At 32.6% G+C, this 12,802-nt stretch overlaps 2 protein-coding genes across 3 annotated transcripts; one reads left to right on the forward strand and one right to left on the reverse strand.

The window, feature by feature from the left end:
- Positions 1–7: 7 nt before the first annotated feature.
- On the forward strand, positions 8–11,916 carry Set8 (SET domain containing 8). Of its 2 annotated transcripts, none has more exons than XM_076397752.1 (6): positions 8–431; positions 4,983–5,169; positions 7,759–7,853; positions 7,912–8,212; positions 8,265–8,409; positions 10,749–11,916. In XM_076397752.1, the coding sequence occupies exons 1-6, from the start codon at positions 422–424 to the stop codon at positions 10,812–10,814; spliced, it is 804 nt and encodes a 267-aa protein (XP_076253867.1). In that variant the 5' UTR covers positions 8–421; the 3' UTR covers positions 10,815–11,916. The 2 variants fall into 2 exon arrangements, 1 of the variants encoding a protein (XP_076253867.1); XR_013004767.1 differs by having other exon boundaries at positions 12–431; positions 8,265–8,754; positions 9,663–11,916.
- LOC143194147 (uncharacterized) lies at positions 651–3,243 on the reverse strand. The gene is made up of 4 exons (XM_076400730.1): positions 2,982–3,243; positions 2,729–2,928; positions 899–1,284; positions 651–841 (listed from the first exon to the last, which is right to left on the reverse strand). The coding sequence occupies exons 1-4, from the start codon at positions 3,162–3,164 to the stop codon at positions 735–737; spliced, it is 876 nt and encodes a 291-aa protein (XP_076256845.1). The 5' UTR covers positions 3,165–3,243; the 3' UTR covers positions 651–734.
- Positions 11,917–12,802: the final 886 nt, after the last annotated feature.

The raw sequence follows: 12,802 nt of genomic DNA on the forward strand, positions 1-12,802 counted from the left end.
CTGACAAGGATATGTAGCGATACAAAGATTTTGGTGAATTGCAGACAAGATATTAATGTTGCTTTTAAAATCATAATGATACTGTCCGATTTGAAGATAGATTATGTTTAGAAGGATAAAATTACATTTAATTATGTTATTATGTAGATTTAAATTTCCCGCGTTTATAACTAATCGGAATCAGCTGTTAATTTAGGCTTTGTTGCAAATTCTAAACGTCAATCTTGACGAGGCAACGGAAACTGTTTGAATTAAGTTAAAGATATTCAATGTTAAAAAAATGTAAACTTTAACGAGTTTTAATGTGCATCTCCGTTTTTTACGTATACAGTATCTTTTATTAACGATTCATCACATTTTGTTGCTTATTTCATTCTAAATTAGAGTGTGCAGTAGTGTGTTTTGCACCAATATTTTAAAAATGGTTCGTGGTAAGTAGGTTTAACATTTTAAATACACATAATGTTTTGATGCAAATACGAATTGTTACATTTTTTAATGGGCGGCTTAGTAATTCTCAGAAATCTTAGTTTATACATTAGTAAACGTGCATAACCTATTTCTTATACAGTGTTGTTCATTCTTTATTTGAAAAGTAACTAACTTAAACTGTTATAAAATGTTATATATGGTATAATTAAAATTAATGGTTTGATTTCGATGTAGTTGTATTTGTAGGTCGTTGTCAGGTATAAAAATTAAATAACAATAAACCTAAAAATTTAAATTATCTGTCAGATTTGCTTGGACGACAGATCTTTCTCTTTTATAGTAGAACTCCCTTGTCTTGTGTTGCCGTTGTTTTCTCCCACTAACGATTGCTTCAACCCTTTCATTTCTCCTAAGAATATAAGCAAATATATAACCCGAGGAATAAAACTAGTATTTTAGGGCATACTTAATTTATTTCCTGTTAATCCTTTTGGTTGCCTTTCGGAGTTGAAAGTCAGTCTTTTGTTCTCGCTAGAATCTTGAGAACTAATGTTGGGTACGGTTTTGTCCTCTTTGGTCGTTTTGGAATCATTTTTCTCGACGCTTTGGGACGCGGTCGTGACCTTCGACTCGTGAGGGTCATTTTGCGAGGTGGACACCTCCATTTCCGTGGCGCTGGGGTCGGAATGTCTGGAAGCGTTTTCCGGGACCGAAGCTTCCCCGATGGAATCCAAGGTGGATCGAGTTGAGACGGCATTGTCACCGTTCTTTTGAGAGTTAACGGATGATTTTTCGCATATTTCCTTGGTGGGTTCCTCGATGGCGCATGGACATTCATCCCCTTCTGCCGTTCTATACACATATTTGTTTATTTAATGATTCATTATGGAAAAACAATAAAATATCCCATGTTATCGAAATAATGTAAATCCCCAACCTGCTATAACAAATAAATAATTATTATCAGCGTCCATCGAAGCATATCTTGGACTATATTTAGAGTACGGCGTGAAAGTACATAATTGATTAATTCAGTACAATCAGGAATTAATTGTTATCAATTTTTCGCATCATTATCTGCAATTTCTATCTATCTCTTTGGCGATAGCAGTATTATTTTAGTCTGGTGCGTGTGGTGGATGCGCCGGGAACTATGAATTCGAGTTGGACTAACATTGTGATGAGAGAAAAAAAGATACGATGAATTAGTCAGTTCGTGCGAACTTGCAGAAAAAATATAAATGTTGGTAGCGTCAGATGAGACAGACGTATTACAGAATTTATCCATGGTTATAGTTTACAGACGTATCTAGTTCTAGGATTAATCAACAGACGATGCAAAAAGTTTGACAAGGCGCCGGAATATATCCAATAGCCCCTTTTGAATTATGCTTTTTGCAGTTTTTGTTTGTAAATTGTTCATTGAATGAATAAGAGGTATCATCGATCCAATCTCTTCAATAGTCTTGTCGTAGTTGTTTTTTGCCTCATTGCTTCACGGGTGCTAGTGGATGACTCTTTTGGTCTTCCTCTTTTGGTTAGAAGTTATATTCTCAGTCAATTTGTGTGGTAGTCATTTGCTATCATTTTAGATTTTTCCCGTATGTATGTATATAGACAGTTGATTCATCTGTTTGTAACCTGCCTGAGAATTGAGATTGAACGGAATTTGAGAGTTAGTCTTCCAATGCATCGTCTCCAGCTGGTGTTTTAGTTCGATACTTCGTATTTTCGTCAATAGATGCCACCGATGAAAGTACATACAAACACCTAGTGTTCTTAGTGAAAAACTGAACTACGCGAATTTCACAAGTCATCGCGTTCTTTACACCAGTAAGATAGTTGAGATGCAGAGATGGGAACAAATAATAGTCGCACGAGGCAAGGTCCGGGTTATACTATTCGTACATGGATTATGGACATTTCAATGCCTAATAACGTTTATCGAGTATTCTAATGACGCTAGCTTCATATTTAGGATTTCCTATGGGCTGTGATATTTCAAATGCGCTGTAGTATGGCTTCATCGAATAAGTAATAATAAAAATACCCGACTTTAAATCAATTTATCAAAACATAACCAAACTACTTCTTCCCAAACCCTATATACAGACAATAAATAAAACAGACATTGCACGTTCTAAGAAGGTAACCGATATAATCGGGTCGACCCTGTTGCCAAATGTCAGTAAAATTCTTCAAAACAGACGTTGTAAATAAAAAGTCAGATTTGATACGGCAACATTGCTTGCGTGATGACGTGCATTGGCTGTTTTATCGGACGGACTATATAAACCTGTTTCGAGCATCCTCTCCAGCTGCGGGAGTTCCAGTTTTTTTGTTCATGATATCGTCGAGTTCCGCTTGAGTTTTCTCAACCATCTGACGGAGCTTGTTCGAATTGTCCACCAGCTGAGTGTAATGAGATCGAATCTCTTCAATAGTCTTGTCGTAGTTATTTTTGGCCTTAATCCTCATCGACAGGCTCTTGTTTATCTGATTAAACAAGCGTTAAAAACGTTACGGTTTTATAACTAACGTATTTTTACCAAACATAACTTGTAGGTTAATTTTTCTATCTCCATCTCGATCTTCTTCCGTTCTTGATATTGTTTCTGGATAATGTCTTCTAACGTGGCTCGTTCCTCTTCTATGTTACACAAATACTTTACAATGTCGACGTTATTACTGGATAATTCTCGTCCGGTATCTTCAATGCATTTTGAAGACATTTTTTAATTATCAAAAATTTATCGACCTAACAAACTTTTCAAAATATTACTCGATTTCTATGACATATTTGTCAAAATGAGAATACCACCTGTAATACTGCATGTTACCTCATATTTAATTTAAAATAAATTAGTTTTCTAAAACTATTTACTTATTAAAAGTCTTATCTAAAAAAACTCTTTAAAAAAATCTTAATTTTGACGACAATTGGCAACTGCAATATAAACTTGCAAATATTATTGGATGTCATTTAACACTATTGTGTCAAAATGTTGAATAAAAGGTTATATTATAAGTATCTGTAAGACATTATATTTTAGGTAAAATACCTATATTTCCTAATCATTGTAATTAGATTTATAGATAATAAATATTGTAATACCACCTATTATTACTGGACATGTTTGTTGTTACTGTGTTGCCAAGAGTCCCACAATGAACTATTTTGAAATATTCAAGTTTCATCAAGATACAAAAATTCAAATAGTTTGTCTTCCTTGATCTTATGCCTTTAAAAATTAAATTATTTTTAATGTAATGTCTGGAAGTTCCATTAAACCTCTCTGAGGGTTATCTTTATGCTGTTTGAACCCTATGCCCTGTAAGAGTGTGTCTTACATCCCTCAAATAGCTGCATGCCCCTAATTCTTTTATGTATACTTTCCAGACAGACAATTTTCTCTAAAATAATTGTATTAAATTATGTTTATATCGATAAAATTGTTTGTGTACTATTGTTCTTATAGATTTCGTATATTTGGTCTCGAATGGAGCTCTTGGTTGAATCTAACGTATTCTTCATTTTGTAAGCGATCTTATTCACAGAACCCACACTAATATTTAGTGCGGCAGCAACCCGTTAAAAAACATTTTCATCAAAATTGTAGGGAGTTATATTATTTAATATCATCAATAATTAATTACTTCTGTAACAGAATTTACCGGGCCTACATTATCTTGTTCCTTTTCGAAATAACCTATTAAAGCCGCAATTAATTTGAGAGCCTGATTATCTATTGTTGTCGGCATTTTCAAACAAAGTGATAGGATATATTACGGAGCAACTTAAAAAATTTATCAAAATAATGGAAGGGCTAAAATAATGTTTGTCGGTTTCATAACCTGTAATAATTATAACTAATATTTTGAATAATTTATCGTACATCTGACAACCGGGCGACGACCAGCTGTCAGACGTATGCAAAATTCTAAGGTTTAAAGTAAGAGGTTTAACTCTTACCTATAGATTATTGTGGCTGTATGATTAATTGTAGCTTTTAGATATAATGTTAAAATAAATTATATTTGAAAACATTTTTGTTCAATTATTTTATTTAGATTAGAATTTTCTTATGTGTCAATGCCAAACTGAACTAAAACTCAGAGTTAATGCGGCAACATTGCAATGTTTCACCGTCACAAATATCCATTAAGGATTACTAAAACAACTTTGAATAGACTTATAGGTAGCTGTAATGTAATATTTGAATTCATCTGATTTATTAATTTTATGTCATATTAAAGGTTTATTGTCTTGGGAAGAAATATTATCCGGTAATTGGTAACCAATATAACTTTGGCATATCAATACATTGTACTATGCACATTTCCTTTTTTTATTGCAAATGAAAGTGAATCGTATCGAACAGTAAACACAATAAAAACAGTCCATTGCCTCGAATACATAATTATAAAAGAGAATAAGCCATTAATTGCAATAGAAAGTTTAATTAAGGTATAATTGATTCGTGACCTGGATCGCTTTTGTATATATTATATATCTTTGGTGCTTTTTATTGAAGTTTCGTTATTTACAGCTACCAGCGTCGTTACTACGCCGTTACAAATCCAAACTCGGCGGCAGAAATTGTTGACATCGACGGGGGCGCTGACTTCACCACCGACGCCCCATCGTATCGAGTTACGCAGTGACAGTCACGAGGAAAACAATTGCAAAAAGCCATTAATCATATGTCAGCCACCGGCACCTAAGGCACGCAAGAAGTACGTCCGTATATTTTTTTTTGGGTTAATATTAAAAGTCATTAGTGCTTGGCTATTCGGGTTTGGTCGGCATGCTCATCGGAATCGATCGGTTCCTCGCTGTTTTTTTTTAATGAAGAGGTTTTTCTTATTGTTAATTATCGACCTATAAGTCTCATGGGTTTTTAAGGGAAAGTTATAGTAACAAAATTTCAAAACTATTCTTTTTCTCATACATGTGTTCTACAAAATGTTATAACAAATATTAATACAAAAGAAAAACTATGGAATTATAAACGGTAGGTTCTCCGTAAGTTCTAAGATTCGAAAAAAATATTAGGATGTTAGGCGAAAAAAAAATACTTTTGACACGCTAACATTTTTTTTAGAGTTTTCCAAATAAAAGTTTACATTTAAAGGTCAACACTTGCGATTCATCATTATCAGAATTACTCACTTGTAGTTCTAAACTATTATTAAGTGTTATTGTAAGATTATTATATATGATCTAGTTGCCAATAATTTTTGGAAGGGTAGGCATTCAGCAATTACTTAAATTTAGCTTAACCAAGTATAAAATGATGTTTTTGCTTTATTATGTATAGAAAAATACTTCTATAAGTATTTCAGTTATCATATTGCGTGATAGAATGGGAATTAACGTTTTCGCATGCTTTCTCTTTATGCAAAAGTATAATGTGTATAAGTAAAAAAAGCAGGGATCTAGTTCTAGTGAATCCTGGCATGCGCATAGGCATTTGAATTTGCAACGTTGCCGATTGTTTCATTTTAAAATGATTTAAAAAAACATAAAACAATATGTAATTATTTATCGATGTGTAAATTCTACAATAACAAACCAAAATTATAGTTCTTGTAAATTATTCGTATATTTGAAAAGTATAATATATATTCTGGAATTCACAAGTTAACCTAAAACCTCACTTGAAACTCAAGTTCAAATTTAACTAAGTTTACTGTGTATGTCCAAGTTATTTAACCTCTTATAAATATATTTAATATATACTTAATTTTAAAGGGACAAGAAAAAATAAAACAATATATAAGGTAACAAATATAATTTATTTATCAATATATAAAAATACAAGCATCCATTTATCCATATATCTTACATAGCAATAAAAAAAACTTACCTTCATTGTTTCCTCATCGGATCTCTTCGATATACGTGCCATATGTGTGCAGAATATACACATTACTGGCTATATTCTTTTAACATTTCTTGTTGTCCTTCATTTATTATGATTCATATAAAGTCTTAAGTAGAAAAATATTGAAATTAAGATTGTGAATTATATATAAATCTTCAAGCGAGCCAAACTTGAGTGTTTCTTTCAATTTTAATACTCTGGATATAATAGGTCAATTGAAAAATCCCCGGTCTGACACATAGATGGCGCTACTAGAGCTAAATCCATATGTCTTTGTTAGTCCTAACCCTCAAAAGATGCGTGTATAAATTTGACAGCTGTGGGATCATTAGTTTGTGAATTATAGCATTTTGAGTGAAGCAACTTTTGTTATTGTGGAAAAAAAATGACAAAAAAGAAATTTCGAATGTTGATAAAATATTGCTTTTTGAAGGGAAAAAGTACAGTTGAAGCAAAAACTTGGCTTGATGCCGAGTTTCCGGACACTGCCCCAGGAAAATCAACCGTCAAGGATTGGTATGCTAAGTTTAGACGTGGTGACGCCCAAAAGAGGTTGTTACCGACGAACACAGTTAAAAAATCTACAAAATGATTTTGAATGACTCTCTAAAGCAGACAATCTAAAGATATCAACTGAACGTCTACATCATATCATTTACGAATATTCGAGTATGAGAAAGCTCTGTGCAAAGTGGGTGCCGCGCGAGCTCACTTTTGACCAAAAAGCAACGACCAGTTGATGATTCGGAGCAGTGTTTGAAGATGATTAAGCGTAATAAATCCGAGTTTTTGCGTCGATATATGACAATGGATGAAACATGGCTCCATCATTTCAAGTCCAATCGACTGCATTTGAAGAAAAAGAAAGTGCTACTTCACCAAGACAATGCACCGTGTCACAAGTCAGTGAAAACGATGGCAAAAACCCATTAATTGGGCTTATTCTCCAGATCTGGCCCCCAGCGACTATTCCCTATTCTCAGATCTCAAAAGAATGCTCGCCGGGAAGACATTTTCGTGGAATGAAGAGGTGATCGCCTAAACTGAGGCCTATTTTGAAGCAAAGGACAAATCGTACTACAATAAAGGTATCGAAAAGTTGGAGGGTCGCTATAATCAGTGTATCACCCTTGAAGGGAATTATGTTGAATAAAAAAAACTAAATTTTGCCAAAAAATTGGTGTTTTACTGTGGTAGGCCGGGGACTTTTCAATTGACCTGTTAGGTGGGTATTAAGCTAAAGTGTGTATGTATATAGTAAAACCTTTTCTTGTGTTAAAAATCTAAGTTTGATTAGTTTTTACTTTTTTGTGAGCTCCAATTCGGTTCAATTTTTTGTTAAAAATATTTTATTAAGACTTTTGTTCTTTTCAACTGATTTTTCAATTAAATTTTAGCAAGTTATGATTATATATAATGTTTTTTCGTTATATTCCAGGCTTCTTAATAGTCAACCAGTTAACGGAACCAAACAGCAAAATGGCAACGAAGAGATGCCAAAAAACAATGCGAAAGTAGCTACCAAGTTAACCGGTTAGTTGATGCTGTGACTTCGGGATATCCCCGTCATGTAAGATACTCTTTGTTCCAGATTATTTCCCCGTAAGAAGGTCGGTGCGCAAGACGAAAACCACGGTTCTGGAAGAGAAACAGTACGCCCTGGAACAGTTGATTCGAAACGAGGTGGAGGACGGCTTGGAGGTGCGATATTTCGACGGCAAGGGAAGGGGTGTGGTGGCGTCGAAGGACTTTCATAAGGGCGATTTCGTTGTCGAGTACAGTGGTGATTTGGTGGACACGGTCGAGGCGAAGGTCCGCGAAGAGTCATACGCTGAAAATGAGAATGCGGGATGCTACATGTACTACTTCAAATACAACGGGATTCAATATTGGTAAGAGCTTGAGGGTATGAGGGAGACCTCGGTATATCGAGAGAACTTTCAGTATCGATGCCACGCAAGAAACGGGACGATTGGGACGCCTGGTGAACCATTCCCGGAATGGGAATCTAACCACTAAAACCGTTATAATAGACAAGAAGCCCAGACTGATTCTTATAGCCAAAGAAGATATAAGGAAAGGTGTTGAGGTAAATCGCATTTTTATATATATATTTCCATTTTTAATTGATCGATAGAAGGTCTTATATATTACACCGGTCTACAGACTTTTTGCACATGGGACGTGTGTACCTAATTTTTGTTGCTTTTATACCTAGAAATAAGAACAAGAAATAGTTCTGCATTTGATTTTATGCTCAAAACCAACTGAATAAAAATACGTAGAATTTTTACATAAAAATAATTTATTAAAATACAATGATGTTCCATTAATGAATTATTTGCCTTAAAATGCAGTCCAAACGTTTAAAAATGAACAGATTTACTTTTCCTATCATTGTTCAATATATCAATTCAAACCCCCCAAATACAATGTGGCAAAAGTCCCACCACCATTTTGATTGCCTATAACTTTGCTCGAAGAAAAGATAAGTAAGTTTGGCTTTCATTAAAAGTTTATTTGGTCTTTACATTTTTTTTCCGTTATGATTGAAAAATTAGATCTGCTAAATGGTGACCGCGATTCATTATACACCTTTTAAAGCAGTTTTCATGACATCCTGCAACATCTGAGGCTGAATTTCTTCAATTTTGTGATGAATGTTGTCTTTAAGATGTTGAATCGTTTGGGGCTTATTCGCATAAACATTTGATTTTCAAAAAGCCCCATAAAAAAAGTCTGGTGCTGTTAAATCCAGAGACCTGGTTGGCCATCTCTAAATCGCCACACGCGAAATAAGTCTTCGTGATAAATGTCATTCAGTAACTGAATTGTTGAACGAAATGTGTGTGCCCTCCAATCCTTGCTCTTCCATTTCAGACACAAGAAAATTTCGAATCATGTCTTGGTACCATTCAGAAGTAACAGCCACACCTTGGTCATTTTCAGAAAAATAGGGGCCAATGATGTTTCCAGGCTGAATACCAGACCATATGATGTCTCATGAATTAATTGAGGATTCTATGTTCCCCAAAACCGATTGTTCTGTTTATTGATGTGGCCACTGAGAAGAAAATGGGCTTCATTGCTCATTATCAATTTAGGTTTTGGTTATCAAATTGTGGTTTTTAGAGTCACTGGACGATTAGGATACTTTTACGCAATTTCCGCTGAGTGGCAATAATGGAACGATTATTATTAATAAATATTGTCAGTATTTCTGCTCGTTCTTGTGGCGTATATGTATCCACAAGAAAATTTGGACGTCTACACAACACAATCTTTAAAGAAAAACTGAGCTAAGCGTCACATAACCAAGATGGCGCGCTATCAAAACGGTAGCGGGACTTTTGCCCCACATTTTATAATCGCCCATCACGCTTTCAGCGTATTGGATATTCGTACATCAGAAAATAAAGTAAATCAAAAATTTGTACTTAAAACGCACTTTTTTCTCTTACTTTAATAAATTCGCAGCAAATAATAGCAAAACGAGTCAGTGTCTCGTTTACAAACTTTAGAATTTATTTTGAACTGGTAAAAACGTTGTGCATTTGTAATACGCAAATACAGACTGTTGTATACATTTTAGGGACGCTAGAAACAAATATTTTCGATGTACAATCGTACAAACAGAATATATTGAATAAAACCCATGGGCAAGAAATTTTTTTTTTGTAGACCGGTTTTATTGGATAATAAAGTAATTTTGGTGTTACAGTGTGGAGAAAAAATGTTCGAACTAGTAATTAAATCGTATCATTTATTTCTCATAATTTTCTGCAGTTTTTTTTAATTAGAGATGTCAGATTTTTTTGGTTTAACAATTTTACACATAGTTGGAAGTATCTATCAGTCAGGTCATGCTTCATCAATTTAAAAATGAGCAGAATGCTAATAAGTTAGATTAATTTAAATAAATCGAATATAGCCAAATCTAGTAGGCCATTTAGTTATTTTTGAATGTTCTGTGAAATTCCGCTTGGAAAAATGTTTGATTTTAAATTGCATTTGTTTTATGAGTCTGACTGACAAATTACTAAAGGAAATTGAAAAGAAAGACCTGAAAAAAGTAATAATTTATAGAAAATGGATCACACTTAACCAAAAGAATTATAAAACGCCGCCTATGTGCTAATATAAAATAAATATGATTGACGTCAAAATTTTAAAGACTTGCTATGACACTGACAATTATCATTTTAAACAATGAAATCCAATTACTTGTAACATAACCTAAATATAATCGATACCAAATGTCAATGAACAGGCATAGAATTGACAGATGTCATCCACAAATACCGAACTTACTTTTTTGTCTTTTTATATATAAAGTCAGTTTTAATTGCTTTTAATTTTTATGTACCAAAAACATATTAATAGCTATTTTAAGAGAAGTTAGGTTAAGTAACGATTATTATATTGCAGTTACTATACGATTACGGCGATAGATCGAAGGAGTCGCTGAAACATCATCCATGGCTTGCGTTTTGATGACCAACCTTGTCCTCGAACATTCAGTAGTAGATAGTTAATTTTGGACCGTGCGCTAGACAGAATTTTATATCTAAGCACGTCATTAGAGAACAATAAACGCTATAATTTGATTGTAGATTTTTTATGTGATTAGATGAAAGAGCAATCGAGGAGAATAAGCCTACTTTTTCTTAGCGACTCCGTATTGTCGAAATGGAGTTCCTGAACTGAAATTATTAATCTTAATGTTTAATTTATTGCTTGTAAAGTACAAATCGCTTAAGGTACTTAACATTTTGGACTCTACGTTTCTATTTATGTTTTACTTCAAAAGTACATTCTTATATCAAGATCTTAGTATTACCACGATTAGTATTAAATAATATGAATGGATTTGGACTTGACGTAGTCTCTGCCATGCAAAATTGGTTAAAAATAATAATTGTTTGTTGGGGCATTCCGATTTAAATATCTCTAGCCATTTATAAACATGTCATAAGTCTCTGGTATATATAGATTAGTGGCATGTGCCACAAATATTTGAATTATTTTCGTTGATAGATCATAAAATATATTAAATGGTATGCCTAATTAATTTAGCTAACTCATCACATGTCACAATTTATAGAATATAATTTAAATTTCATATTAATCTAAAAATTGTTATCCCAGTTCCTAAATGTTTATATATATGTTATGCACGGTTTGTTTTTGCATAATAAATCCTATCTTCTTTGGAGAATATAATAAAAAATTAGAATATTACGTTGTTGGTGGCTATTTGAGTTGGTTTTGAACTTTTCATCTAGTAGTCTGGTTAAGTACAAGATATTTTTCATCTGACAGAAACTGACAAGAATTTGACATCTGACAGAAAAATATCGTTCGGTTTATAGTATTTTTATTTGACCACTGTTTCTAAAAGTGCTAATAATGAATTCATATTTTTTACTTGACTTTTCTTAGTAATTATCTATTATACTCTTAATATGTTTTATCTAGGACCTTATTTTGTGTACCATTTGTCAATAATGTAGACTAGATATAAGTTTTTTACCATTTATGTCTATTTTACAGGTTTTAAACAGATTTAATAAAAAGTGTTTTCTTCTTACATTTAGTTTTATTTTAAGTTAGTTGAATTATTTAACAAACATTAATATGCTGTAAAAATATTCATATGTTTGTATAATTATACTTCTGTTATAAATTATTCAGTGAGTGACAGTGAGCTGGAAAAACATAAAATTTAAAGAACATTTTTAAACATTTAATCTATAATAAAACCTATTTGTTCACATGATTTCGACCTAATCAAAAATTAGGTATTATTATTATGTATATATAGTCAGTCAGATATAATTTGATTTTTAATCCGTCTAATTCTTCATTATTCATTCATTGCATTCTTTTATTACGTAAGACGATTTGGGTCGACCGTTTCTTATTTTTTGTTACAAAAGGAGAAGGAGGGGACTTGAAGGTTAAAATTATACTTGGCAAAAATCGCCTACCGTCATAATGACACCAGAGAAGAGTAGGATCAGTTCCATCTACTGGATACTTTTAAAACGATGAAAAATAGTTTGAAATTGATGTTTGAAGCACAGCTCACTCAATTTTTTTATTGTCATTATTAGAAATCTCAAAAGTTAAGGACTAGTTATCTCCTATATTAAATATCTAAAATATTGTTATTAAAATCAATAAATTAGTCACGAATTGTTTCACGATTCTTTTTCTGGTTAATCAATTATTATTTAGAGTTATAATTTCACAAAACCCTCAACTTAACAAGGTAATTTAGATTAGTAATGAAAATGCATGATTTCTCAAAGTCTTTTGGACGTGATTTATTTTGTTATATAATATTAACTAAAAAGGCCTGACAATTCCTTTGTATAGTTGAAACGTGACAATTACCTCAGATAATTTAAGATATTTGGCAAGATATCTTATTAATCAATATTATTTACTGTTTTAATCTCACGAAACTGTCAATTTGA

Source organism: Rhynchophorus ferrugineus, unplaced genomic scaffold (genome assembly GCF_030347505.1).
Source record: "Rhynchophorus ferrugineus isolate W39M unplaced genomic scaffold, kcgeb_rfMv2 rfM3, whole genome shotgun sequence".
Classification (NCBI taxonomy): Eukaryota; Metazoa; Arthropoda; class Insecta; order Coleoptera; family Curculionidae; genus Rhynchophorus; species Rhynchophorus ferrugineus.

Coding starts and splice junctions, on each gene's coding strand:
- Set8 (XM_076397752.1), top strand. Junction 5,170..7,758: donor GCACCTAAGGCACGCAAGAA/GTACGTCCGTAT, acceptor GTTATATTCCAG/GCTTCTTAATAGTCAACCAG. Junction 7,854..7,911: donor AGTAGCTACCAAGTTAACCG/GTTAGTTGATGC, acceptor TCTTTGTTCCAG/ATTATTTCCCCGTAAGAAGG.
- LOC143194147 (XM_076400730.1), bottom strand. CDS start 3,164: ATGTCTTCAAAATGCATTGAAGATACCGGACGAGAATTATCCAGTAAT. Junction 1,285..2,728: donor GGAGAGGATGCTCGAAACAG/GTTTATATAGTC, acceptor ATATGTGTATAG/AACGGCAGAAGGGGATGAAT. Junction 842..898: donor ATTAACAGGAAATAAATTAA/GTATGCCCTAAA, acceptor TTATATTCTTAG/GAGAAATGAAAGGGTTGAAG.